The sequence below is a fragment of the Aulonocara sp. 'chitande type north' Nkhata Bay genome, linkage group LG10, assembly GCF_057382095.1.
Source record: "Aulonocara sp. 'chitande type north' Nkhata Bay isolate Kocher_YH1m ecotype deep benthic linkage group LG10, A_spYH_male_GT1.1, whole genome shotgun sequence".
Taxonomy (NCBI): Eukaryota; Metazoa; Chordata; class Actinopteri; order Cichliformes; family Cichlidae; genus Aulonocara; species Aulonocara sp. 'chitande type north' Nkhata Bay.
Genome location: NC_141353.1, coordinates 27,891,374 through 27,918,235, shown reverse-complemented (window position 1 = coordinate 27,918,235; position 26,862 = coordinate 27,891,374). Strand labels below are relative to the sequence as shown.

The window sequence follows — 26,862 nt, the reverse complement described above, 5'->3', positions numbered from 1 at the left end:
TGCTTTTGTATAGTTCCAATGTGATAAAACAAAAAAGGTAAAATTCATGTCATTTTTGAATGATTTAGTTGAAGTTGTGCCGTTAATCACCACTCAGAACATTTTCAGGATGTGGTTCAAAAGAAAGGGTCTAGAACTGAAGAGTAGATTATGCTGTCTGTAGCCCCTGAAATGCATTCATTCTGGCACTCCCAGTTTAGAGCAATGAACAATGAAGACTTTAACAGAACGGCAAGGAGGGGCAAGAGGTCTAGGCAGGGTGGCACTGAAGTATATGAAAATCTCTTATATGTTAACGGAGTCAACAAAATATCCGCAAAAACACTTTAAAATTATTTATTGTACCATTATCTGTTCTAAGAAAACAAAGGCAATAAGAGGCTTTTGGACAAACAAGCAAACAGTTTTTACAAGTATTTTAAGGACATAAAAGTTGGAGGGCAGATTTTTAAGGCAGCCACTCCCGACATTTACCCTTATATCACGATCAACAATCTCTCTCTCTCTCTCTCTCTCTCTCTCTCTCTATATATATATATATATATATATATATATATATATATATATATATATATATATATATATATATATATATTCAGAAATGTGTTTTCTTATTTGCATCCTCTTTTAGCTTTGGTTGGATAATTCTCAAACCCTGAAAATACCCGCATTCTCCGCTAGGTGTCGATAAAAAATGTTTTCGTTTGCTGCCTCTTCCTGACACAAGAAGAAGATGCAGGACGATGGCTCCCGACACCAGTGACGACGTGCCTTCATGCGCTTGTAAAGGTGTCCGCCGGTGTCTCGTTTGCGAAGGGTTGAAAGAGAAAGTACAACCGGAGGCGAGTGAATCAAAGGTACTGTTTTCCAACAGAATACTTATATATTGTGCTTATAACAGTTAAAAAAATAATCAAATACTGCTAACAGCATCGCACACACAACAAGCTACGGGTGCCCTCTGAGGACATTCCATCCTTATTAAAGGGATATTACTGCGGTTATAAATGTGTGCCAACAGCTAGTGATGGCCAAATGAAGCTTTCCGAAGCACTGAAGCTTGTATTGAAAAACGGTTCATTACTCGAAGCTTTTCAACACAGTCCTCTCCGGTGACATCTGGTGGTGAAAATTTTGAAGAGCAGCTTGAATCTGCAAAATAAAACGGACTGCTCAATTATCACTGCTCACTCAAGAGTGGAGTTCTCTCTGATATTGGGCCACCGTTCCGTTGCTTTGAACATGTAATTGGTTTTGTTTTCTCGATTGGGGGGCTGAAAAAAATGTAATGCGTATCTGCGTAATACATTTTGATCAATAAACTTTCCCTATTTAAACATGCACTATGGTGTGGCCTTTCTTTGCTCATAACTCCTTGATGTTGGTAAATACAATAAGTGAGCAATATATATAATATACATATGAGAATGCACAGCACATTATGGAGTATGCCCCTGCTGTGAAGTCCTGCCTCCATCTACTTGTCGTTTAATCACTGGACAGCTGGACAGGTTCATACAAAATATTAGATTAGGCCAATTCCTATACATATTTTTGACCTAGGGGTGGGATTGATTGTGAACTGGAAAGGGAAAATGCTTAGGGGGCTGAGTACGGCTGCATCGTCACTGATTTGTAGAATCATTTTGATTCGATACAGGATCCGATTCAATTTGATTGGAATCTGGAAAGTTTTGCCTCAGTCAGAAATATTACAATTCTGATCATTTAACAGTATATATCCATAATTTCGTATCTATTAAAAGAAAGCTGACACATGTTAGACTTAATTAGAGATGTAAACAGAGAGTTATGAAACCTGCAGCTGCAGAAGCCAGCGGAAAAAAAAAAGAGGCAAACACAGCGCGGACCTGACGACACATCAAAATCTGATTCTGACGCGTCGGGTCCGCGCTCTGTGTTTACGTTTGTATGCAGAATCCGTAAACCTGCTCCCAGTTACTGTTTTAGCTGTATGGTGTTTGACGACATGTTGTGAGGTTTAACCTGAGATGCTGGCGTTTCAGGCATAATAACGTTAATTTACAAATCGACACGGGATTTTAATGAATCAATATCACTTTATTCAATTTAGCATGGATTGTAATCAGAAAAGCGATAATCAAAACCCACCCCTAATCAAGAACTTGCAAAGTAAAAACATGATCTATGTCAGGTAGCCCTTTTGTTATTTACATTTAAAAAGAGGATTAGTGTTACTGTGCGCTGGCTGAGTCTGTTTCTTTTCTTAGAAATAGTTTCTCCTGCCCTGGAGAAAATCCACTTGCATGGAACAGAAGAGGCTGTGGAGTGCAGGAACCACACTGCAAGCTGGTAGATATGCAGGTATTCCTGGGTCCTGCAGACTATCACCTAAAAACAATAAACAAAATGATTTTCTAAACTGTAGCAATGTAATGTACGTATAGTGTCAAATACATTTTTGTAGTCTTCATCAGCTTTAATTCACATGGAAGTGTTCCTAAAGTCATATGCTGTAATGATATTTACATTATGAAAACATGATTTTGGACATTTCAAGTTTTTCACTTCGGCAGATAAAATGAATTGAGCAAAATCAACTCAAAATATTCCCACACGCCAGAACGTCCTCTCTTCCTCGCTGGCTCCATATCTGTCAGTGGAATGATCACCTCCTCGCTCTCTGTCACCATCAACACACTCCACGAATCCCGTGGATGATTCACTTCCTTATATCCGTTTGAATCAGGTACCGAAGCAGTTACGTGCGTAATGAAGCTTCGGACGTCACTGGTCACGTGACTTTTGCCAAATGAAGCAAGCCTCGACACAGTGCTTCTGAACCAGTGTGTTGTTTTTTTCGACACACGCTCCGGAGCGTCAGCTTCAAGCGGGCCATCACTACCAACAGCGTTTGTCATTATAACAAAAAGGCATTCACTACAAACTGTCAATTTCATCGCCAAAATAATAATAATTCTAGGAATACATTTGCGTTACTGTATAAATAACGATGTTTTTCTATTTATCTATCTTTCTGTGAAGATTGTCCATCATTTCCTCTACGATCCTCAGTCGAGGCTCGCTGTTGGAAAAGATGCCCAGGCTGCATCCTTCCCCTTTTCTGGGGTCTTTCTGTGGGAGAACTTCATATCAGAAGAGGAAGAGAAGGAGCTCATATGTGCGATGGACCAGGATGTGTGGAAGGAGTCGCAGTCCGGTCGAAGAAAACAGGTTAGCATGTTATCAAATAAAAACAGACAAAACATTTTTGTTTAGACTATGATTTATAGAAGCGATTATCAGGGCTGTAAAGTCAATATAAGTGCCAGTCCGAGTTTACTCAGGTCATCAACAGTGATTCACAGAGAGTTTGAGTCATACTTCTCCATGCTGCCTTCAACACTGTTGATTGTTGATCGTGATATTTTAATTCAAAGGCTTCGTGATTCAGTTTCTCGATTGGGTTTCATCATGACTAAAGGGTAAATGTTTCTATGTGTCAGTTAATATTTTTAGAACTGCAGAAATAAACATTCTGTCAGTGGTTACTTTTTAACCTTATCATCTAACTCACAGGTGTCGAACTCCAGGCCTCGAGGGCCGGTGTCCTGCAGGTTTTAGATGTGTCCTTGATCCAACACAGCTGATTTAAATGGCTAAATTACCTCCTCAACATGTCTTAAAGTTCTCCAGAGGCCTGGTAATGAACTGATCACTTGATTCAGGTGTGTTGACCCAGAGTGAGATCTAAAACCTGCAGGACACCGGCCCCCGAGGCCTGGAGTTCGACACCTCTGAAACCTGTTCACAAATTATGAAGCTACGTTGATGACATTAACTTGTGGATGTCTAGAATCTTTCTAGAAATGAATAGAGACAAGATAGAAAAATCCAAAAAAGTCAGAGACAGAGAAAATTTGTTCATATTTATTATCCCTTTCTCTGAAACACAATGAACAAGTCAGGCACCTTGGCATCATTTTGGACTGTGGTCTCAGTTTTGATAATCATATTAATAAAATAACCAGAATTGCTTTCTGCTACTTAAAAATGTATAGGTTAGAAAATTCTTATCTTCTATTTGATATATGTAGTATGGAAAGTATGGAAAGTGTGTATATATGTGTATATATATATATACATACATACATACATACATACATATATATATATATATATATATATATATATATATATATATATATATATATATATATATATATATATATATATATATATATATATATATATATATATATATATGTGTGTATATATGTGTGTATATATATATGTGTGTGTATATATATATATATATATATATATATGTGTGTATATATATATGTGTGTGTATATATATATATATATATATATATATGTGTGTATATATATATATATGTGTGTATATATATATATATGTGTGTATATATATATATATGTGTGTATATATATATATATGTGTGTATATATATATATATTAGTAATGGAGTCCAATATTGTTGCAGGACTTTGGCCCGAAGGTGAACTTCAAGAAAAAGAAAGTGCGTGTGGGTGGCTTCAGTGGACTCCCTGCTTTGAGCCATAAACTTGTGCTTCGGATGTATCAGGAATCAACTCTAGCTGGCTTCCAGCCAGTGGAGCAGTGCAACTTGGATTATCATCCTGAGCGAGGTGCAGCCATTGATCCACACTTAGACGATTCTTGGCTATGGGGGGAGCGCTTAGTCACCATTAACATGTTGTCAGACACTACACTCACCATGTCTCTGGAGCTGGGCCTGCCAGAGCTGGGACTAACAGGGGAGGTCCATGTAGCTGTGCACCTTCCTCGCAGATGTTTAGTAGTTTTATACGGCGAGGCACGGCATATATGGAAACACGCCATTCACAGGAAGGACATTCATATACGTAGAGTCTGCAGCACCTACAGAGAGCTATCTGCAGAGTTCCTGCCTGGAGGGCAGCAGGCAGACCTCGGAGCCCAGCTGTTGAATATCGCCTTGAACTTCCAAGGCTCTCCGGTTTAATCTAATTTGATGGATCCAGAGGGAGCTGCAATCTAAATCACTTGGACTTGTCTTAAACTGTGAAGATGTGTCCTTTAAGGCACCCTAGGGCTTGTTTGCTGGATCTGTGCCAGCTCCCCAAACAGTGAGCAGTGCTCACGAGGCTTGTGTGCATTAATTAGTTGAACATCTGCTTTGCTGCGAAGCCAAGCTGAAGTCAAATTGCTTTGGAAAAAATGTTGGGGAGAAATTGTTTTAAAATAGCTGCAATGTCATTATTTTATTCCACCACAAACTTCAATTTTCTTTTTGTTTTATGACAAATGGAGAGAAAATATACATACACACTTATTTAGTGTTTGGATGATGGAGAGCACAGCCTTACACATCTCTTTAATGGTTCAAATCTGGTGAATGGTATGGCCAGAGTAGATACCTTAATAATAATAATTTAGTAAGCTTGATTATTTTTATTGTGTCAAAATAATTTTAAATATGGCCTTTAAAGTGAATTGTTGCACTGAATTGCATTTCTGTCTCTGTCATTCTTGGAAATAGACGGTCTCAAATTACAGATGTTTAAAGGTGGAAGCTTTTATTGACACATATAAATATGTGTGTGTGTGTAGAGAGAGACTGACACAAACCTAATCTTTGACGTTGTGATGATAAGGACAAATCTTTGATGACAAGCTGAATAGAGAATTATATACTTGTTGGGATTGAAGCTTTTTTTTTTCTCCTTCAGAACTGCAGTTGTAATTGTTAAGTTAAACATTTAACAGTAAAGTATGACTTAAAACAAAAACAAATCTGATTGCAAAAGTGAATCAAAAGATCTGTCACCTGAAACAATCATGTGCAATAGCTGCCCTTTAATATCTGGCTTTGTTGAATCAGCAGTGGCTGCGAGTCATTGTTCGGAAACCCAGTTTGTCCAGTTCCCGATGAGTTCTCAGACACAGAGTGAGAACTACAAACAGGATGTGGCCCGCACACTCAAAACTGACTGCCTTTACAAAGTTTTTGTGTTCAAGTCATTCTTCTTGAAGTCATTGTCTATTTAAAAGAAACAGGAAATGTGCAATGGTGTCAAAGCTTTTATTTTTCAGTTCTCTAAATGTGTTTTTGAGGTTGCTGCCGTTATCCACACATTCAGCTTCAGTGGTCACAGATGTCTGTATTCACAACACGTCTCCGGTTCATCCAGCTGGCAACATATGAATTTGATTAAGGACTACAAACATGAAGACAAAACCTTTATTGTTACTGTGTTCAGGATGTAGAGGGATTGGTAGTGCCGCTGCTGCTTAGTGATTTACTTTGTGATATTTAAAGGAAAAAATAAATTATATTGTAAAAGAGAGAACTTTTCAATAAAAAGCCAGGGTCAAATGAATTATTGTCTTCTGTATTTCCTGAATAGAGTGTTATTTCTGCTGGGGTTTGGAGCAATTTCTAATAACATTTTTCATGTTGGGGGAAATGAATTGTCACTGGAGAGATTACTTTACTAAATAATACATTTTTAAAAGAAAGCAGTTAAAGTTATGGATTTCTTTTTGCAGCTCATGAGTCCTTTGAAATCACTTGTAAGCTCAGTATTTTTTAAAGATTTTGAATAAATGGCAATTTACTTGAAACAGCAGCTTAATTTAAATGCTATTTTAGCTGTTAGCAGAGTTATAATTGATTTATATTTTCAATTTTTTCTTGTTTCGTTTTTGCTTTTTATTTTTCTAAAAATGTTTAGTTTTAGTTTAGTTTTTTTTGTTTCAGTCTCTTTAATTAGTATTATGTGGAAAGCATATGGGGGGTGCAAGATTGAGGGAAAATTAATATATCATAGTGAACTGAATATTACAGTAAAAACATTTTTTTAAAGCAGTTGACTCATAGTCTAGTTTTGTTTTGTTTTTTTGAGTTAATTTTTTTTTACATTTAGATTTAGTTCTTAGTTTAGTTTCAGTTAATTATTATAACTTTGGCTATTTGGCTCTATTACAGGTAATTTACGTTAAGCCAGTTTTAATTTTCCCAGGTTCTGCGTGTTTGTTGACCGTGCTTTTACTTTGAAGGTACGGCCGGACATCCTTGTTTACTTTAGCTGCTGGCTTGCTGTTGGCTGGATCCGCTTCTCAACCTGTTTGTTAATCGCGCTGTGTGGCTTATTAACGCCCCGAGTTTATAATAAGCCGGGCTGATTTCTCAGGGGGAGATTTGACTTGCCGTCGCCGGGAGGCGGTAGGTCTATTTTTGAGGACAGATTAAGCAACACGGTGAGCATGTCCTGAGCTCGGAATCAAACTGAGTGGCTTTTCAAATGTAGCTTGTTAGCTAGCTGCATCGCGTACAGTGTACACACTGCCTTTTTTGTTCTGCTCATGGACAGCCTCTGCATGACAAATTATTACCAGTGTTGAGTGCAGGCAGGGCACGAAGACAGCGATCGTTTTGTTTGAAAACGTGTCAAGAACTGATCTTCGGTTGTCAGCCACCCACCCCCAGCCCCGGGCTAACCCCCGGTCACCGACCGAATTAATGGCCGGAAATCCGAGAAGGGGCGCCGGTCTCATCGGCTTGATGAAGGACGCCTTTCAGCCTCACCAGCAAGCTCTCCAGCCTCACCAGCCCGCAGTGGTCGACAAGAAAATGGTGGAAAAATGCTGGAAACTCATGGATAAGGTACTGACAGTGGTTTTCCGGTAATAAATCCTTTACAAGAAAGGGGTTTGAAACAGTAAACGAAAAACTTCTTACTTGACTTTTTTTCTTTTTGTCTGTAACTCGACATCAGAGACAAATGCAAGGCCACTTTAACTGATTTTCTTTTCTCACATATTGAAAAAAGATTTAGCTCAACTTTTCCATATGCTCCTTCACTTAGCGTGAAACTGCGGTTATATTGAATCATCACTAATTCCCTTTGCATGACATGAATAACCTCCAGGACATCCACACAGGAAGGTGCTTTGGCTTAAATTTTAAACAATAACCTTTAAAGCAGTCTAAACCTGAAGCCTAAAACTGGAGTACAGTGGTGTCTGATTGTCTAATTGGGGTCATTTCTCCTGAATTAGGTCACATTCATATCCCTAAGAGGACACCCTATATTTAGTATTGGATAAGAAGAGGTGTACATGTTGCAGGGGCAAAGCAAGGTTCTCTATAGTCATTGCAGCCTATTTACTTTCTTTTGCAGTTGGCTATAACTAAATCAGATGAGCGGGAAGTGCAGAGAGATGGTGAGACAAGAGCTCACAAGATATTAATGCAAGTGAGCTGATGTAGGAAGTAACGGTGCATCAGATAATAGAGAGTGAACCACGGCATGCATGTGCAGTGTTCTGTGCAGACTCATTTACACCTGTGCTTGTAAATGGCACGTTTGAGGTCAAAAGCTTTCACACCTGGGTGGTATGCTTCAGGGCTGGGTGCTGAAAATTTTTACTGCCTTGCTGTAAAGTTGTATTGTGGGAATACATTGCCATCAAAGTAGCAAAATGAGGAATCCGAGGGTTTGGGGGAAGGGCTGGATCTGATATAAAGAGTGAGTGTGCAAATGTATGCAAAAAAGAAACAAAACCCTACTTGCATGCACAGTTGGTCCACAGCAACGTGGGGAAAAGATGCACTTAAATGAATAGTGACAGCTAAGTTTCTGGTGAAGTTGATGCAAATTTTAGGTATTCAACGTGTTATTGTACTATGAGCCATTTCATGTTTATGGTCACAATATATTGGAAGTTATTTGGTGGGTATGGGAGCATAATTGAGTGCAATTTGATAAGTAACCTTAGTTGTCAGGTGATTAGTCGGGTAGTAAATGTCCGTCACAGATTAAAGAAACAGTTCCTGGTCAAACTTTGATCTACAGCTTGTGCCGCATTATTCTCCGATTACCGAAAAGACTTTATCAAGAACATTATCATCATAAACATTAGGAAATATTGGCTGAAACTTCAAACCATGACATCTGTAAGAATGGCAATTTTGTCCAGTAACATCACATTGCAAAAATCGTGACCCAGTTTTATGAGCTTAAAATTTATAGACACATCCATATCCAAACTTGCGTGCGATAGCTGATGATCTAGCTGGAAAACTGTCACGAAATCTGTGAGGTCTCTTTAAGCGCCCTGAGTATTAAACTGGTTAGTCCTGTATTTAAATGACCTCAGGCTTTTCTCCAGTACCATACTTAGACAAACTTTGTGAAACATGCACATTGCAGCATCTCGCATTGCCACAGCTAAAGGCTTTAATCCTGTTTGTTTTATTGTTTTTTGTTTTTTCGTTGTTTGCAAGTTAAAAAAAATAAAAAAATCTCTGAGCCGTTGCGTTCTCTGTCCAGGTGGTACGTCTGTGCCAGAACCCCAAGGTGGCGTTGAAGAACAGCCCGCCCTACATCCTGGACCTTTTGCCGGATACCTACCAGCATTTACGCACCATTCTGTCCAGGTATGAGGGCAAAATAGAGATCCTCGGCGAGAATGAGTATTTCCGCGTGGTCATCGACAACTTGACGAACAAGACGAAGCAGACCATGAGCCTTTTTAAGGAGGCCAAGGAGAGGATGTACGAGGAGAACTCCCAGCCCAGGTAGGCGCACGTTATATCTGGTCAAAACGATTCATCTTTGTGGGGGGAAACGGAATATTGCACCAGCAGAAAGCCAGGATGCAAAAGCTGTGAAGCAGGGAGTATCTGAATCATGGCACAGTTAAAGAGCTAATCGTTGTTTTTCTTGGCTTCCTATCAATAAAATAATCCCTTAAGCTCATGATGGTACGATAATTCGAGACCGTCTCTGTCCTATGGAGCACAGAACTGAGCTTTTTCACAGCACAGATGGAAAGCACAGATGTTGATGATCACATTAATAAAGATCGTTACCTAAATAGAATAAAAGCTTCACTAATGGACCACCTTTGTCTGAAGGTCTGCTGTCAGCATTGGCTGACTTTTTTTTATTTTTATTTTAACCAAAATAAAAAATGGGTTCTTAATGAAAACCTTCTAAACTACCCAAGAAATACAACTCATACTGAGATTTTTTGTGTGCTATTTTTTTTTTCTCCATCAGATGATTAAAAAGATTAAAAAAAAAAAAAGCGGCATGCTTGCACATCTCTAACTCTGTGCATTTAAAATGACTAGAAAACTACTGGAATTGCTGATGTCATTTAAGCTCTATAACATTAAACATGCAATCTTTTTGTAAATATTAATTTGAAGTATTGAAAAAGTTTGTCTTTTTTCTCGAAATGTTCTTACAAGTTTCCATCGCTGCGATTAAATCAAACCATATGAAGCAAAGTGAACTTTATAGGGAAGTGATTGCACTTTCGCAATCATGTGTACTTCCTCTGCTTCTCAGAAAGTCTTTGCTAAGCAAAAGTTCATCCTTCCTTTTACGCACTGAATTTTTATCAAGTGTAAGATGTTCTACACAAACAGCTGTGTTGGCATTAGCAAATGCATGTATAGGTCATCGGAAAGCCTTTTAATTGAACCTTCAAAGCTGAGGTCATGCTCAGACGATGTCATAAACATATATATTTTAAAAAGTCGTTGCCCAACTGGCTGTGCTCAGTATGCGTCTGCGACTTTTGGTTCAGTTTTTTGTCATGTGTCACCTTGTGCCTCCTTTTAAACTGATTTGCTGTTTAAAAAAGCAAAACAAGTTTGGACTAGATTATGCACCCGCACTGGTTATGTTCAACCCCAATGAGGGTGGACTCACTTCCTCTGAAAAGTAGCGTTTCGTGTAGACTGCTCAAACCAGTTATCTTCAAATGTAAAGCAAACGCAAGTGTAAATGTCAATTTTCAACATTGCTTCCCTTCTTCTGCAGTTATGTTCATCATTTCAGCTCTAAGTGGACATATTTTTATAAATTTGACACTTGAGTTGTCAGGAATGGGGTTCGTTTATCTGGGAGGTGGTGCAGCCGGCCACAAGTAATTTTACAGAAAGTGCTTTATATGCATTTAACAAAATAACACCAGTTGTTTCAACAGCAGAAAAAGAAAAAAGCGAAGAAGAAAATGTCCAGTTGACTATTGTGTTTGTTGAGAAAGAGGAAAAAAATTAACTGTAGATCCATAAAATGTGCCAGAGGAGAGGGAAATGTACGAGACGAGTGGTACCATCTTTGATTCCGCCTGATTGTTTTGTACTCGAAAGTGTCTGGCTGCTGAAAACTTCTATTTCTGTGTGCATGCAAGTGTAACTTCCCCTTTTTATTTAAAACCGAACATGGCGTTATAGAATACTAAAGACATTAGGCTGATGATACCTGTAACTAACTTGTTGCTACGGTTTCCTTTAATTGTCTCTCTTCCTTTTCTCTCACTTAGGCGAAACCTTACCAAGCTGTCTCTGATCTTCAGTCACATGCTAGCGGAGTTAAAAGCCATCTTCCCCAATGGCCTATTTCAGGGTGACAACTTCAGGATTACCAAAGCTGATGCTGCTGAATTCTGGAGAAGGTCATTCGGGGACAAGTGAGTTTTTGTTTCAGCTCTTTATTCTTATTCTTGGGTGATGCTCGAATGACTCATATTTCACAGTAATCCTTATTTATGTCATGCTGGCCATCGATTCCAGTTCATCTCTGGCTGATACAAGCAGTTTTATCTTACTTACTGCTTCCTGCCTCTTGCAAACAAAAGATTTAAACAGAAGTCAGATTACCATATTAGCATAGTCACATTCACGGGCAACATACATACGCAAAGTAAAAAAAACACAACAAAAGCGCTGAAACTGAGCATTTATAGCAGTGGGAGGTCTGGGTTTTGGGGTCATGAGTTAAGGCTACGTAAGATGACCTCATGATTTGAACCTTTGACTGTGAGCATCCCAGCCATTTTATTAGGGGCACCTTGCTTCAGAGATGCCTTCATTTTTGTGGCATTGATTCAACAAGGTGCTGGAAACATTCCTTGCTGATTTTGGTCTATAGTGACATGACAGGATCATAAGGTTGCTGCCACATACCCAGGTTTCCCTATTGGACTCTGGAGGCCATTTGAATGCTATTGCTTGGATGTTACTTACTGTCATGTTTAGAAAACCAGTTTGATTGGAGCTGTATCACCTGATATGTTATTTTACTGAAAGCAGCTATCAAAAGATGTTAGAGATGTTTGTGGGGGGAAAATCACAGCAGATCAGCAGTTTATGAAATGCTCAGAGCAGCACCAACAAGCATGTCCCATTCAAAGTCCTTTAATCGCTCTTTCTCCCACATTCTGCTCAGTTTGAACTTAAGCAGGCAGTGGTAACCATTAGAGGTGGGAATCACCATACATCCCACGATACGATATTATCACAATACTTAATGCACGATATGATATTATTGCAATTTTTTAAAATATTTTGCGATATTCAGATTCTGTACATAAAGGTAAACTTTATCAATATTCATTTTATCTAATATCAAAGTCTCACAGTCTTTCTCTCATTTCAGTCAGTTTTATTGCTGACAAACTGAACGGTTTGTATTACAGTCTAGTCCAACTTAACTGAATGCAACCATCTGGTACAATTATAGCTATTCTGAACTAAGCAATTTATGAAAACTATGCAGCCCCTTCAGCAACTGAAGAATTTGAAAGTAAATTAAAACAAAATATAAATTTACATTAAATAAAAAAAGTTTCAAACTTAATTAAAATAAAAAATGTCTTAAATTAAAATAAGTAAACTGTCATGTTTATTGCTGCCAAAAAAAAGTTAATCTTTTGCTCAGAAAAAGGATCAACATGCTCTGAAGTCAGAGCATGTTCCATTCCACAAAAACTTTTTTTTGTAACAAAATATCGATTTCTGCTGTCCCTGTATCGATACATTATTAGCAAACAAAATATCACGATACTTCACAGTATCGATTTTTTCCCACACCCCTAGTAACCATATACATATGTGTCTGCATGCATAAATGCACTGAGTTGCTGTCATGCTCAGATATTAGTATTAATCAGTAGTTGAACACACGTATCTAATAAAGTCACAGTTGAGTGTGTGTATTTGAGGAAAAGCATACCAGGTCCCCTTTAGTCAACTAAAAATACACCTGTGTATATATTTAGAGTTGTGTCTTTATAAAGGTCTGCTGCCTTGTTAGCTAGGTGTTAGCTTAGCAAATCTGCAATTTTATTACATTTTAGGTTCTGTTTAACCCCAAATTCTGTCTTAACTAATAGTGAAAGGCAATGTTCCCACAACAAACATTTGTTTCCTCTCCCTCCCTTCTACCCAGGACTATAGTGCCATGGAGGACATTTCGGCAGGCTCTTCATGAGTTTCACCCTATTAGCTCAGGTCTGGAGGCCATGGCGCTCAAATCCACTATCGACCTCACCTGTAACGATTACATCTCTGTCTTCGAGTTTGACATCTTTACAAGGCTCTTTCAGGTACGTCACAAAGCATTCAGAGTAGTTCACTGTAAAACTGCACAGTTTACTAAAATGTTATTAAAGTGCAAAGGCGGTGAATTACATGAGGACGCTTAAATTTGTTTATTTGTTTAAATTTGAGTCCAGCTTAGTCTCTCCTGTGTAAATGCAGCAGCAGGGTCTGAACCCACTCGCATATGTTTTTCTGTAGTGTTGCCAGCGATCAGAGTTGGTGTTTGTAATTTTATTGCTGCAAACAGATCTTCTGTCCTATATGCATTATAGTCTCATACCTGATTTTTGTTGTGAATTCAACTTCAAAACAGCCGATGTACACAACATAAATAAAATGTTTGCATTTGTGAATCTGTGTCTTGCAGCCATGGTCATCTCTTCTAAGGAACTGGAACAGCCTGGCTGTTACACACCCTGGTTATATGGCCTTCTTAACCTACGATGAGGTGAAGGCTCGACTGCACAGGTTCATCCACAAACCTGGCAGGTAGGCCTCACAGATCAGATATATCCTATAATACTTTTGGGGGGAAATTCCTACTGTATTAAATATTTTGTTGCAGGAGTTTGTAGCTGTTGGTTGAAATAACTCTCTCCCACAGCTATATCTTCAGGCTGAGCTGCACTCGGCTGGGCCAGTGGGCAATTGGCTATGTGACAGCTGATGGGAACATCCTGCAGACCATCCCGCATAACAAACCACTCTTCCAAGCACTCATTGATGGATACAGAGAGGGATTGTGAGTCGCATATCATCGGGGTCAATGAACTAGTATTTAGTGTCGATTTATAGCACTATTAAACTGCAAGCTGTCAGGGGAGGGTATTGTCTTTCAGCCTACTGAGTACATGTTACTGAATTAATAGTGTGGAGGGTGGAGTCTTTGTAGTAGTTCCTCAAAATTTAACAAAAAACCTTACGAGGAACAGGTTGGAGAGTGTGGATAAAATGGTGTCACAATCGATGTATAATTAACTAGTTTGTGTCATCCTGCAGAGAAACAGACCTGTTTTGTTGTTTTTTAAGGATTTTATAATGAGAAATTGTTTGGCAGCCTCGATGAATTGTAAAAACATGGCGAGGTTGTTGTTTCTTACTGTTGATTTATAAAATCTGAAACTGACCCTTTTTTCGTGACTTGGTTGCGTTTCTGTGCGCCGTGGTTCTCCAGCTATCTTTTCCCAGATGGCCGTGCACAGAACCCAGACCTGACAGGGTTGTGTGAACCGTCTCCACAGGACCACATCAAAGTTACTCAGGTTTGTTTCTCATGTGCGTGCATGTTTTTAATGCAGAGAACAAATACAGATGCATAAAATGACAGATTTTTAGGAATAAATCTCTACAGGATGAGAGTAACATGAGCAGCCGGTGTTGAACGGTCTCCCTCTTTCCCTCGTTTCTCTGTGTAGGAGCAGTACGAGCTCTACTGCGAGATGGGCTCTACTTTCCAGCTTTGTAAGATCTGTGCAGAGAACGACAAGGATGTGAAGATCGAGCCGTGCAGACACCTGATGTGCACCTCGTGTCTGACCGCCTGGCAGGTATGACCTTATCTGCCACCTCTCCATTTAAACTATAAACTTTTATTACACTGATTTGAAGCAGCTCGATAAATCCTGACAGGGATCTTCTTTTTCCTGCTGTAGAATTTTCTTTAAATTCTGTTTTTTGTGTTCAATGGTGCCTTTTTAAATAGGTCAATTAATAATAAGTCTTTGATTTAGATTCATTTTCAGATTGCAAGTGTTTTACTCCACTCTCTGATCTGCATGTTTAAACTTAAGTATAATGTCTTTTTTCTTTTTTTAAAAAATTATTAGTAGTAGTTCTTGCAGTAGAGGAGTCGTGTCATGTTCCTCAGTGTAACTGTTGCAGTCCCCAAACTTATACGTTCGGTTCTTTGAGCCATAAGATCCCACAGTGCTGCTGAGTTTTAATAATGAAAGTGTGAAACAAAGGGAAGCAAAAGAACTCCGGCTAAAACAAACAAACAAAAGAGGAAGGAGACCATGAACGAACCACACCAGACTGTCTGCTTCAGGCGTCACCCCTAAACTACTTTTTTTCTTCCTTTTTTAACTAAGAACCAAAAACAAAATCAAAAAACAGGCCTGTAGCAACAGAAAGGCAGAGGGGAGGGACAGAGATTCCAGTTACTAACCATCAAGCTTCAGCAGCCAATCGGCACTAAGAATAAATCTAAAGTGAGATCAGGTTAACGAGGGTGCTGATAAAAACACAACAAGGTGACGACTGGACCAACGCACCGAGGTCACGTGTAGCTGTAACTTTATTGTTTTATTAACGTGATCTTACAGTCAGTGAAGCTGAAGCACTTTCTTTTTGTACTTCCTTTAATAAAATCCTTCTTGTTACTAACAACTAACAACTTTTCCTCTTCAAACATAAAAGATTAAATAGACTTTACTGGCTGGGAACATAGACTTGCTAAGAGTGACACAAAGGACTTGTTTGCCATGAGTGAGTGATTAAGTGAATTAATTTGATGTGCTGTTTATTCTTGATGGACTTTGGACTTTAGACTTCCTTATATGGAATTTATTTTGATTGTGGTTGACATCAGACGAACAATATAATCGTTGTCTTCCCAAGCACAGTCGTGTTGTTCTCACTACTCTGCTTTCACGACAGAAATGCTCTCCGGGCTAATTTAACAGATTAATTAATCGCAGCATGACTGCAGAGTTCTTTAGACATGGTTTTTGTTGAAGTGCTCCTTCTGCAGATCTTTGATGTACAACATTTATTTGACATCTTCAGTTTTATTTACATTATAATTCATCCTATCCAGGTTGACTCTTTTTGTGGTAGTTTTCATGGTTTCCTCCTTCAGCTTTCATTCTTGAAAAGACTTGCAGCTGTAATTTGGGTTTAAATCAAAGCAAAGCCTTTTACAAATGATGAAAGCTTCAGTCTGCTCCTTTACCTTTACCTCCTAACCTTGCTGTGTCTTTCTGTGTGTGTGCATTTCAGGAATCGGAGGGTCAGGGCTGCCCGTTTTGCCGATGTGAGATTAAAGGCACGGAGCCTATTGTAGTGGACCCCTTTCACCCGAAGGCCAGTGGGGCTTCCTTTGCTGGTTTCCAGGGGTCGAGCAGAGCAGAAGCCGCAGGCAACGAAGAGGAAGAGGATGATCGGCTGGAAGACCAGCAACTTGTCATGAGCAGGCTGGCCTGCACCAAAGTAAGACGAGCACGTACATATATTTAGACGCTCACTGGGTGCTTTATTAGACGCAGCTGTTCGATTGCTTATTAATGCACATAATTAATCAGGTAATTGCTACAACAACTCAGTAAATTTAGCTAATAGATATGGTCAAGATGACCTGCTCAAGTTCAAGCAGAGCATCAGAAAAGGAATGAAAGGTGATTTGAGTGATCCTTATCGTGTAAATATCGCTGAGGAATATTACAAGCACTTCATCTGCTACAAAATCTGTAAATCAATGTGTGGGTGTGCAGGTGGAGCGCCCTCCATCTCCAGTGTCTCAGCTGCCTCCGGTGCCTCCGCGACTGGACCTCTTACAGCAGAGGTCCTCTGCCTCCCTTAGTGCACTGAGTCAGGGAGCCACAGCCAAAGTAAGTACACGCCTGAGTGCACTAAAGACAAAAGACTTTGAGACCGACTAGCTGTGGAAAAGAATTCAAAGGGTGGAAAAATAGTTTTTAGAAAAACACTTGCATTGGCCAAAGGTGCATTCAAGACTTACCGGTCACTGAAATATTTTCCCTCTGAATAGTGCCTATAAGAAGAGCCCTGTGCAAACATACAGTTGAACCAGAAGTAATAACTGCTTAATCATATGGAAGTCATATGCAAAGTGTTAAGGCCAACACCTGCTGCTGGGACGCAAACTTCATTACAAGAGCAGTACATTTAGGTCAGAGTAATATCACAAACTAACCACCTCCTATTACCAGCTTTAACTCACTTTTTATATCAATAAATGAATGTATATGAATGGCTAACGATATAAATATCTAATGAATATCTTCTCTAGAAAAGAGCATTTATAGTTTTAGTTGTGATCAAAAGAGCCTGTGAGATAAAGCTGTAATGAGCCCAAGTATATTTTAGTCAATATTTCCTAGAAGCCTTGAAGTTACCACAGTGTGTGTCAGATGTCCATTTGATAGTCAAAAATAATCATGTGTTAATGTGGCTGCAGATTCCTGGAAATTATGTGAATTGGCTAAGTGTTGGTATTCACAACTGCTCAATTGTTTGCGTGTGACTTAAAGATTAATAGTCACGCCTTTTTATTAAACCTCCAGTGTGCTGCCAGCCCTGCTAACACAATTATTGTTAATACCAAAATAGGATGTGTGTGTGTGTGTGTGTACTTGAGTCTTCACATCTCTAACAAAAAACATCCTGTACTGTGTCTTCTGACCCAGATGGTAGCCACTCACAGGGACAAGCCTCTACCTCTGCCTCCAGCACTGAGAGAGCTGCCCCCTCCTCCCCCACCGGAGCGCCCCTCCCTGGTCGGCCAGGAATCCAGACTCCAAAGGAGACCCCTCCCCTCCACCCCGGACCAGCCAGCCTGGGCAGCCAACTACATGGTGCCACGCCCTGCAACGAAGGCCCCGTCGTCCATCCCTCAGAGCAACGGAGCCGGCGCAGAGGGGAGCAAACCGCAGACGGCGATCAATGCTGTGTACTGCCTGGCTGCACTAAGGTGTAGTAGACAGGAAATAATGTAGTGAGACAAGAACTGATGAGGAGCGAATGGATATTTTTCCATCTTTCTTCGACCTTGCCAGCAGCGTTCTTAACATTTGTTTTGGTGATGTAATGTAGAGCCACATCAGTGTTCTGATCTATCAAAATGATGCCTTTCATATATTTCTAGAACTAGTAAAAAAAAAAACTGTCAGTGTGTTTGCGTTTTGTGTCTCCTTCAGGATTTCTCAAATTTGTCATTTACGACTGATGAGAAAAAACACGCTCTGTGATGTCTACCTTTGCTCAGGTCGTTGCCAGGGTCAGCGGTGTCCAGCGGGGAGAAGCTGTCGTCAGACGGTGAAGATAATGAGTACATGAGTCCCACATCCCTTCCAGCTTCCGGTGCCCCGTGGGTAATAACAGGCTCCTTGGTGCCCCCACCACCAACCCAGGGAAACAACCACAATGACATCAGGTAAACGGAACAGCAAGGGGGATGAAGTTGCTTCTATTAGAAGCATGTTTTTCAGGAAAATGACCTCTAAAGGCTTCTCCGCAGCTGGAATGTATTGACACTTAACATGTGGGCTATTTATTTCCCATATTTTTAGGTTTCTGGATTAGTTTTAGTATTCTGACTCAGTTTTTAAAGGCCAAACATAATCAATGACCAGAAGAAGAACACAGCTTAACAGCATTGAAAGTATCACAGTGTAAGGAAAAAAATAGACAACACTGGATTTAGACTACAAGTGAAAGAAAATCAGACCCAAAGGGAGCATAAAAATGACACAATTGGTCCCACTGTCATCTTATTAATGGAGTATGTATAGTGTAAAAGGAAGAACTTTACACCAGATCAGGTCAGATGACTTGAAGCTCCAGGGTGTGCTGTCCAAAAGACAGCACACCCTGTCCAAAAGGGTGTGCTGTCCAAAAGACAGCACACCCTGTCCAAAAGACAGGGTGTGCTGTCTTTAAGGGAAAAATATAGATGTTGGGTTGTTGGAAATACCAGCAGATCAACAAACATGCTCAGACCTTCCGGCAGGTAATAAAATGTGCTTATGTGTGTGGTTATGTAATTGTATAGTGAATTGCAGAGAAAAATCTCGCTGGGAAAGGTTACAAGTGAATTTCAAACAGTTCGTAGAGTGAAAAGTGAGGAAGTTGGTCTATAAACAAGTTAAAGGGATAGTCTGACACACAGTAATGCAACCCTCAAATCTGAAGCTGTGTATTTTGTCCAGCAGGGTGCTCTCGAGGTTCCCATTCCTTAGACAGAACTCTCGTTCACTTACTTGCTGTTTTTCACCTCCTTAAATAATTTAAAGGGCATTGCTTGAAGATGACGGCAGCTGCATCTCAGCTTGTCTCTTTGATTAAAATGATGAAAGTGTCTAAAATGTAGGGAATTCGAATGGATAGGAAATCTGCTTAAATTTTAAAACTCGAGAGCTGAAAGTTGTGGTGTGAGCCTACAAAGATGCCTTCACTGGGTCCATGCATGACTAATTAGGCTTAAAATGTGTAATATTTGGAAGCATTCATACCTCTGTGTGATTGGTGGATTTTTGTTTGAAGTAGAGCTAGATGTTTAGCGGTCTATTTGTGATGTTAGCACACTGAAATGATGAGTTTTTGATCAGAGGTTTGGTGATTTAGCTTACAAAGTGTAGATTCAGTCATTGAGAATATTACTTTCTCTGTGAGGATTAGTTTGTGTAAGAGTCAGGCATAAAGGATCGCCAACAATGGCCCTTTTCAAAATCTGCTTCTAATACTTTTTCCTTTCTTTTTGTTTATTTTGGTCATGTAGTGTTACCATGGTAACTAGACAAAATTTCAGATTATGAGTTACGTGTAAGGGGCTCAGGATGCAGACTTTCCAGGCACACCGCTCTGTCCCCAACCACCTACAGTTCAAACCTGCTGTTTGCAAGGGGCATCCTATCAGAAGAAAACTGACTTTAAGGGGACGGTGGCCTGAAAGTATAAATGGCTTTATTTATTTATTTATTTATTTATTTATTTATTTATTTATTTATTTATTTAAAATCATGGAAAACTATTTGAGTCCAAGAATAAGATTCTTTAAATGAAAATAAGCACAGTTTGTTCCCCTTTAAATGATTCCTCTATCTCTCTCCGTCTCGCTGTGTGCCTGCAGTGAGGTGGGGGACAGTGACTCTGAGGACCCCCAGGTTTACGAATCCATGTGTAACATCCAGGCCCAGGCTGGCTCGTCGGAGACGACACAGAACTCTGAGCTGGGTAACGTTCTCAGTTTCTCACTTCAGTGTATGGGAAGTGCTTGATCATTGTGGATTACTAACAGTAATCGGACTATTTGTTCTAGTAGTAGTGGATAAACTGACATCACAGAATTAAGAATATCAGTGTAAAACCTCATTTTTATTTACATTTTTTTTCCCCCTCCAAGACCTTCCTCAGCATTCAGCTGTTCCGCCGGACAAAAAGGAGGAGGCCAGTGTGGAGGATGTTTACGAGTATGACTTTCCCAGACCAGTGGTCCCTCCTGCCCCCGCCAGAAGAGCCCTGTCAGATATCGGCGGCCCTTCTTCAGCCTTCAGTAATCTCAACATAGACTCTGCAGTAGATCCCAGTATGTGTGGGTTTTTTTTTTTTTTTGTTGTTGTTTTGTTTTTTTTCTCCCCCCTTTTTTAATTTCTAATGATCAGCAGGTGGCGAAATTTCTGGTTTCAAAAAGGGAGTTGTGGTCATTAGTTACGTCATACTGAACACAGCGTGATTTATATTTTAATAGTGATCACCAGTATGCTCAGCTTGGGGCTTCAAGATGATGCACGAACAAACCGGTGACATCCAGTTCTCTGTTGTCCACGCTATTAATGTTGTTTTATTGAGCATTTTTCCTCAGGCTGGAAATAAAACAAAAAGTGCCAAACAATTTTTTTTGGCATTGAAGCTAATCACAATTAAAGAAAAATCAAAAAGTCCAAACAGAAAAGTAGTTTTAGTTAGACTCTGTAGTGGTGGACAAATGAATATTAATTTGAGAAGTAATTAGGCTACATGAATGTAACTTGAAACTTCTTGTTTAACTTTGGCTTCAGCAAATTACTGCTTTAACCACACTGAAGTCAGTGATGGAAATTGCTTTCATAGATACTCTAACACTAGTGCTGCATGTCAGGCCAGCTTGTGAAACTGCTCAGGCGATTCATGAGGTCAAAGTTGCAACAGAATCCATCGTGCCAGGCTTGAAGCTATGTGCTTCTAGATGAACTACAGGTAGTTTGGACCAATCAGCCTTCTGTTAGGAAGCCACATTCATTCTAGGAGCAAGTGTCACTGCTTGGCAGTTTGCTTGGTAACAGTTATTTTGAAGCCAGAACTTTAATGTCAGTGATAACCTAAAGGCCTTTTTTCCTGCAAGTTTTATTTCTGTGGCACATGCTGTTTCTTTGCCTTTCACAGACTGTTACAGATGATTTATCCAGTGTTTTAGTTTTTTCAGAGTGCGGATACTTTTAACAGTTTTTAAGGACTTCTTAAATGTTTCTGTTTCTCAGATGTTTCAGGTTAGCAAATGTCTGGTTATAAAGGCAAATATTAAATTATTTTTCCCACAAATCATCTACTCATCAGTGCTCATGTGTCAATGTAAATGTGTATTTGACGTGTTTATTTTGTATTTGACTCATCACGTTTCTTATTTTTCTTTCATTTTCTCTCATTTGTTTCAGGTATGTTTGTAGCAGGCGGCGACCCCGAACGTCCCCCAAAACCTCTCCCGCGGCGAGCCAACTCTGACCGACGGCCTCGTCCGTTAAACCGCGAGCCACCTCCGCCGCCGCCAGACCTCCCTGGCCCCTCCTCATCTGCCTCCCCTGTTCCACCTCCGACTATTCCTCCTTCAGGTCCTGGAAGCTTGGCCCTAAACGGGGAGATTGAATGCCTCATATCCCAAGGCTACTCCATCCAGGACATCCAGAAGGCCCTGATGATCGCTCAGAACAACCTCGAGACGGCCAAGAACATCCTGCGCGAGTTTGTCTCCATCCCTTCCACAGCGCACATCGCCACATAGTCACTTTGCGCAGGCTCATCCTCTGTCTCGTCTCTCTCCACTCTGTGCCATTATCATTTACCAAGCACTTTCCTGCAGGGCCACAAGTACTTTCAGAAGGCTTTACTCTGAGGGATGATGCTGCGTCCATGTTATATCTCATCCAAAGTCATTTGTAGTGGGAAAACAGCAACGTGGGGTGGGGTGGGGGGACTATTGTTAAAGACAATGTCAAGCGGCTGAAATTACAGTCTCAGAATCTCTTTTACTTGTAATATTCATTTGGAGATTGAGGGTTTTGGCCTTAAAGGTGAGAGGTCAACTGTAAGTCCGATATGACCTGAACACAGCATAAATGGAGAATCGGAGCCTTTAAAATGGGCTTGCTGTGACCCTGCTGTGATTCGCTGAGTTAGTTAAATGCTGCGGCAGTGTCTCCCCTCAGTCTGCGTGCACGCTCTCATTAAGCTAAGTGTTAAAGCCGTGCAGACTTTGTTCAGCGAAGGTACCCCGCACATAGTCGTGTCCGACTGGGCGTCCCACTGCCTGCAGCCGCTCGGTCTGGTGCTTTTACTGGCTTCTTTGCAAATCGTGGCGTACGAATATGTAGCGATACGGTCTGAAACTGGTGATTAACTGTGTGGCAGTCGTGCTCGTGCTGATGAATGTGAACGTGTAGTCGCGGTGCAGTATTGCAGGGCTTCGATGTCGTACGCGTCGCTGTGGCTCGCTCCGTTTTCGATGGTATCTGACAAGGTGAACACAATTCAGTTGCCGTCTGTCAGCTCCAGGTTCGGTGATAGTTCTATGATGAAATAACAAATTTAATGTTTAAGTACTCTCATAATGTGTTGTGGTGTGCGTAGTACTAACAATGGCTGAGTTTGAGTTCTTTTTAATTCCATCGTTTCCTGCCACCGCTAGAGGTGGCCCGACACTGAAGGCTGGTTTATTTAGTCGCAAAGCTTCTCTCTACGCTCGTAGTTTCTTAGTTAATAACCGAAAGAAGCTCTTAGAACAGCTTCACTCAGTTCACTGGGAAATCACATCAAACTCTAAAGCCTAAAGCAAAAAACAAAAAACTGAAAGTGGGGTGAAGTCACGTGGACTCAGGTACTCAGTAATAAGCCAGGTTATATGTAACGAGCAGATGCTAAAGGACACGCTTCCTCCATCCTCACAGACATTCCATAGAGTGGATTTTCTTTATATTTTTAGGTTTCCTGCAGCATATTTACATACAGCTACCATAGTTAAGATATTAAAATCTGTTTTCTGATTCTTCGATGAGCTCGTTTACGTCCTCTAACTTTAAATTCTGGATATGACTCGAATGTAGCTGCGGTAATTCCATCTGTCCACAGTCCTGTATGACCATTTTGTGGATTTCAGTCACTCTGCAGTTCATAAAACTCTTCATGGGAGGAATGTTGGGGAAAGGCAACAAAAATCTCAGGATTGTATTAATCCGTCAAAGCAATTTACAACACATTACAGCTGTCACAAATGCCAACAAATTTCTAAAACATGTTTTAGAAATTTGTAAAAACTTTTTAAAACAAAATTGTATTATTAGTTATAATGTTAATAATGAACAGAATTCATGTTTTTCAGGCATAGCAGTGAGCCAGTAAAAACTTTCTGTGCAAGAATGCAAGAAAATAAGTATGTGGCATCTTAATTTAAAAAAAAAAAAAAATTGTATTTAAACCAAATTAATGGACAACAAAAATAATTATATTCAAGCATTAAAAATAAAATTTCAATCAAATAGCTTGTTTATACTGGTGGATTAACTGGTATGGAGATGATTTCGGTAAATACTAACACTGTTCATTTAGAGCAGCTGGGGCACAAACCTTACATTGGATGGTGGTCTGATAAACGTGTTGTATAGCCAGCTTCTAGATGCGCAAGTGGTAACACTAAACACGCTCCTGATCACTAGTTTCAAACTTAGAAAGCCAATTTTTGGGGGGCTGATTTGAGCTATTTGCAGATATATTTCACTCTTGGTACTATATAACTGCTACTAAATGGAAATTAAAAAGAAAAGACTAGATGAGCGAAACATCCTTCAAAGATTTATCCGTGATGTTTCGTAGTTTTCCACCAGAGGGCACTCTGTAACTTCCCTGTTGGCAACAGGAATGTTCTGAGCAGAGTGAGAGAGTAAACGAGTGATCCATGACATGTATTGTCTGTATTTGTGTGTGTATAGACTATGCATAACAAATTTGTTTATTTCGGCTGCTGAAAGAAAAACAAACTGTTGATATCAGATTTTTAAATCACTAAATATCAGTTTTGTTTTATCCTATATGGGTCGGGGATAAATGCCCAGAATAAATTGGCTTGAAATTGTCACAAAACCTTTGAACAGGGACTCGTAGACTCTGACTTCTATTTTAACTTTGGTACAAAAAACAAAGAAATCAACAATCTGCTCCAATTTTACTAACACGTTAACTTCTTCGCGTAAAATTTCAAGCATGCGTGCTCTTCATCACACCAAAACTCTGGTACCACCACTAAGGATGAACTTAGATTGTAATACTTGTAGTGTTGCAATCCATTACAAATACTAGCTTTCCTGTAAAATGTCTGAGTTGACGATACGGGACTTTCTCCAAATTCCTGCTGTGACCATGTGCAGCTTCGCTGATTCATGTACGCTACTGTGTAGTTTTACTCCCCTTTTCTCCTCTTTAAAAGCTGCTAAGAAGTAAACATCTGGTGAGATCAACACTCTTCCCATACATACTTTTATGAACTGCTGCTTTTCAGTGCACAGAGACCTTAGGTCCTTAACGCGCCAATAAAATATCCGAATTGACACGTAAAAAGCCCTTTAAAGGTTTGGATTTCTCTCAGGTTATATTTTCTTGTCAATGGACCAAAAAATTCAGCAGCTGCCACTTCCAGGCATCACCACACCTATAGCGTCTGAGATGAGCCCATCGGTGGTATTCAGCGTCATACCTGCATGAGGGCTGTTGGTTTGTCTACTTAAGAAACTAAAGAAAGATTCAGATTAAAGACATTAAAGGAGAACAGTGATCTGATCTGAATCCAAACACAACACAAAAAGAGTTGCAACATCTGGAACATTTATGTTTTTCTGCATGAATATTATTTAAACCATAGGCTGATTTTTGTTGTTGTTCTTACAAGTCCTAAAGGTAGATGACAAGAACCCAGTTTAATCAAATGAGCCTGACAGTGAAAGGAAGCTCACTGTCAGCTGGTCACCTTTTCATTCCTCCGCAGCGACATGTACAGTAAACGTGCCTTCTGTCCATCACAACTTGCACATGCCAGCAGGCAAGCCAAAATAACCCCTCCACATTCACCATTTAAATGTGTTGGAAACTACTGCAGATTGTTTTCAGGTCAAGCGCTCTCTTGATTTCACCATGGTAACACTATATCAGAACTACAGTTTATGCAAATTTACCTTTTTAGATTAAAAAAATTTAACTGACTTAAAAGTGTTTCAGAATAGAGAGAGCTCCACTTTTTAAAGTCAAAATAACAAACTTTAACCCTGATTTGGGTGAAAGGGCAAAGGGTGATTGACTTATATTAAACATGAACTTTATCTGAAAAATGTTTCTCGTAATTATCAGACACTAGGATCTCCCACCCCCAATAAATGTGCTGCTGGATTTGGAGACAGTGCAAAAACCTAATACTTCAAACGGAACTAAATGAAAAGAAATGTTACTAAATTTCTAAATCTGATGCTAAGGGGGAGAAAAAAAACCCAGTAAATCCTGTTAAGAACCCAGAATACCCTGGAGTTGTCCTGCTGTTTTCTGGCTGTCTGTGATGCCACAGAAATGTTGCAGCTTTAATCGCCCCAAACCAAAAGAATCTTAAAACGTGTGCGTGCGCTGCTCCTCCTCCTCATCTTCCTCGAGTTGCCCCAGAACAGAGACCACGAATGTGTCTTCAGTCCCCTCAGCTTTGTTTTCACTCAGTCTTGGCGTTTTGTATCAAGGCAACCAACTAAATGGCACTAACTCCAGGACTGTTGTAGTCCTGATGTGTGATGACGCACTCAAGGCTCATTGTCCTGCTGAATCACTGCCAGAGGCTCCTCCGTCTCACACGCTTTCTCTCAGTGTCGCCGGTAACCTCGGCCGGTGTGTTGGTTCTGATCCGCTGATTAACAAGGAGTGTGTGCGTGCGCTTTATTCATGTTAACTAGCCTTCTCAACAGGAACTTGCCTACTAAAAAAAAACTGTCTTCATTGCTTTATTATTGTCTATGTAGATATTTTATTTATTGTGTTTTTAATATCCTCGGCATTCATTGTGTTACAATGTTTTCATGCCTAAGCCATTAAGATTTTTAATTAAACTGTATTTTCTTTAACATTTGATCTGTGTGGTTTGTCACTAAACATAAGCAAACAGATTCTCTATTAATGTGTTTGAGCATCAGGTTATTTGCATTTATCAAACTTTATGGGACACGCTAATGAAACGATCCTGCAATAACAATTTTAAGACTTGACACAGTACGCTGCAAGACTGTCATCTGCAGTGCATCACATTTGTAAACGTAGTGGGTCTCCAAACATTTACTGCTGCATTATTCTGCATTCATTAGCGGTTGTGTTTCTGGCTACATGCTGAAAGTAAAGCCAACGTTCTCCACAAACTCCAGGAGGAGCTGCTATTTCTCCTTTGTTT

The 26,862-nt window shown here is 39.8% G+C and overlaps 2 protein-coding genes across 4 annotated transcripts; both read left to right on the top strand.

The window, feature by feature from the left end:
• Positions 1 to 729: 729 nt before the first annotated feature.
• Positions 730 to 6,655, top strand: alkbh4 (alkB homolog 4, lysine demthylase). Of its 3 annotated transcripts, XM_086309401.1 has the most exons (4): positions 821 to 857; positions 2,253 to 2,346; positions 3,028 to 3,216; positions 4,488 to 6,655. In XM_086309401.1, the coding sequence occupies exons 2-4, from the start codon at positions 2,341 to 2,343 to the stop codon at positions 5,007 to 5,009; spliced, it is 717 nt and encodes a 238-aa protein (XP_086165527.1). In that variant the 5' UTR covers positions 821 to 857; positions 2,253 to 2,340; the 3' UTR covers positions 5,010 to 6,655. The 3 variants fall into 3 exon arrangements, with proteins under 3 accessions (XP_086165526.1, XP_086165527.1, XP_086165528.1); XM_086309400.1 differs by lacking the exon at positions 2,253 to 2,346 and having other exon boundaries at positions 730 to 857; positions 4,488 to 6,653; XM_086309402.1 differs by lacking the exon at positions 821 to 857 and having other exon boundaries at positions 1,837 to 2,346.
• A 393-nt stretch (positions 6,656 to 7,048) lies between these two features.
• Positions 7,049 to 23,448, top strand: LOC147321119 (E3 ubiquitin-protein ligase CBL-like). The gene is made up of 15 exons (XM_086309398.1): positions 7,049 to 7,673; positions 9,343 to 9,590; positions 11,351 to 11,497; positions 13,258 to 13,414; positions 13,777 to 13,898; positions 14,014 to 14,151; positions 14,584 to 14,671; positions 14,825 to 14,956; positions 16,410 to 16,619; positions 16,901 to 17,017; positions 17,837 to 18,120; positions 18,415 to 18,582; positions 20,278 to 20,381; positions 20,551 to 20,733; positions 21,839 to 23,448. The coding sequence occupies exons 1-15, from the start codon at positions 7,530 to 7,532 to the stop codon at positions 22,180 to 22,182; spliced, it is 2,586 nt and encodes an 861-aa protein (XP_086165524.1). The 5' UTR covers positions 7,049 to 7,529; the 3' UTR covers positions 22,183 to 23,448.
• The last annotated feature ends 3,414 nt before the right edge of the window (positions 23,449 to 26,862 follow it).

Bases quoted from the DNA above. Each gene is read 5' to 3' on its own strand.
- alkbh4 (XM_086309400.1), top strand. From the start codon at position 744: ATGGCTCCCGACACCAGTGACGACGTGCCTTCATGCGCTTGTAAAGGT. The intron at 858-3,027 runs GTACTGTTTTCC...CTTTCTGTGAAG, and splicing joins CGGAGGCGAGTGAATCAAAG to ATTGTCCATCATTTCCTCTA. The intron at 3,217-4,487 runs GTTAGCATGTTA...ATATTGTTGCAG, and splicing joins AGTCCGGTCGAAGAAAACAG to GACTTTGGCCCGAAGGTGAA.
- LOC147321119 (XM_086309398.1), top strand. From the start codon at position 7,530: ATGGCCGGAAATCCGAGAAGGGGCGCCGGTCTCATCGGCTTGATGAAG. The intron at 16,620-16,900 runs GTAAGACGAGCA...GTGGGTGTGCAG, and splicing joins GCAGGCTGGCCTGCACCAAA to GTGGAGCGCCCTCCATCTCC. The intron at 18,583-20,277 runs GTAAACGGAACA...GTGTGCCTGCAG, and splicing joins AACAACCACAATGACATCAG to TGAGGTGGGGGACAGTGACT.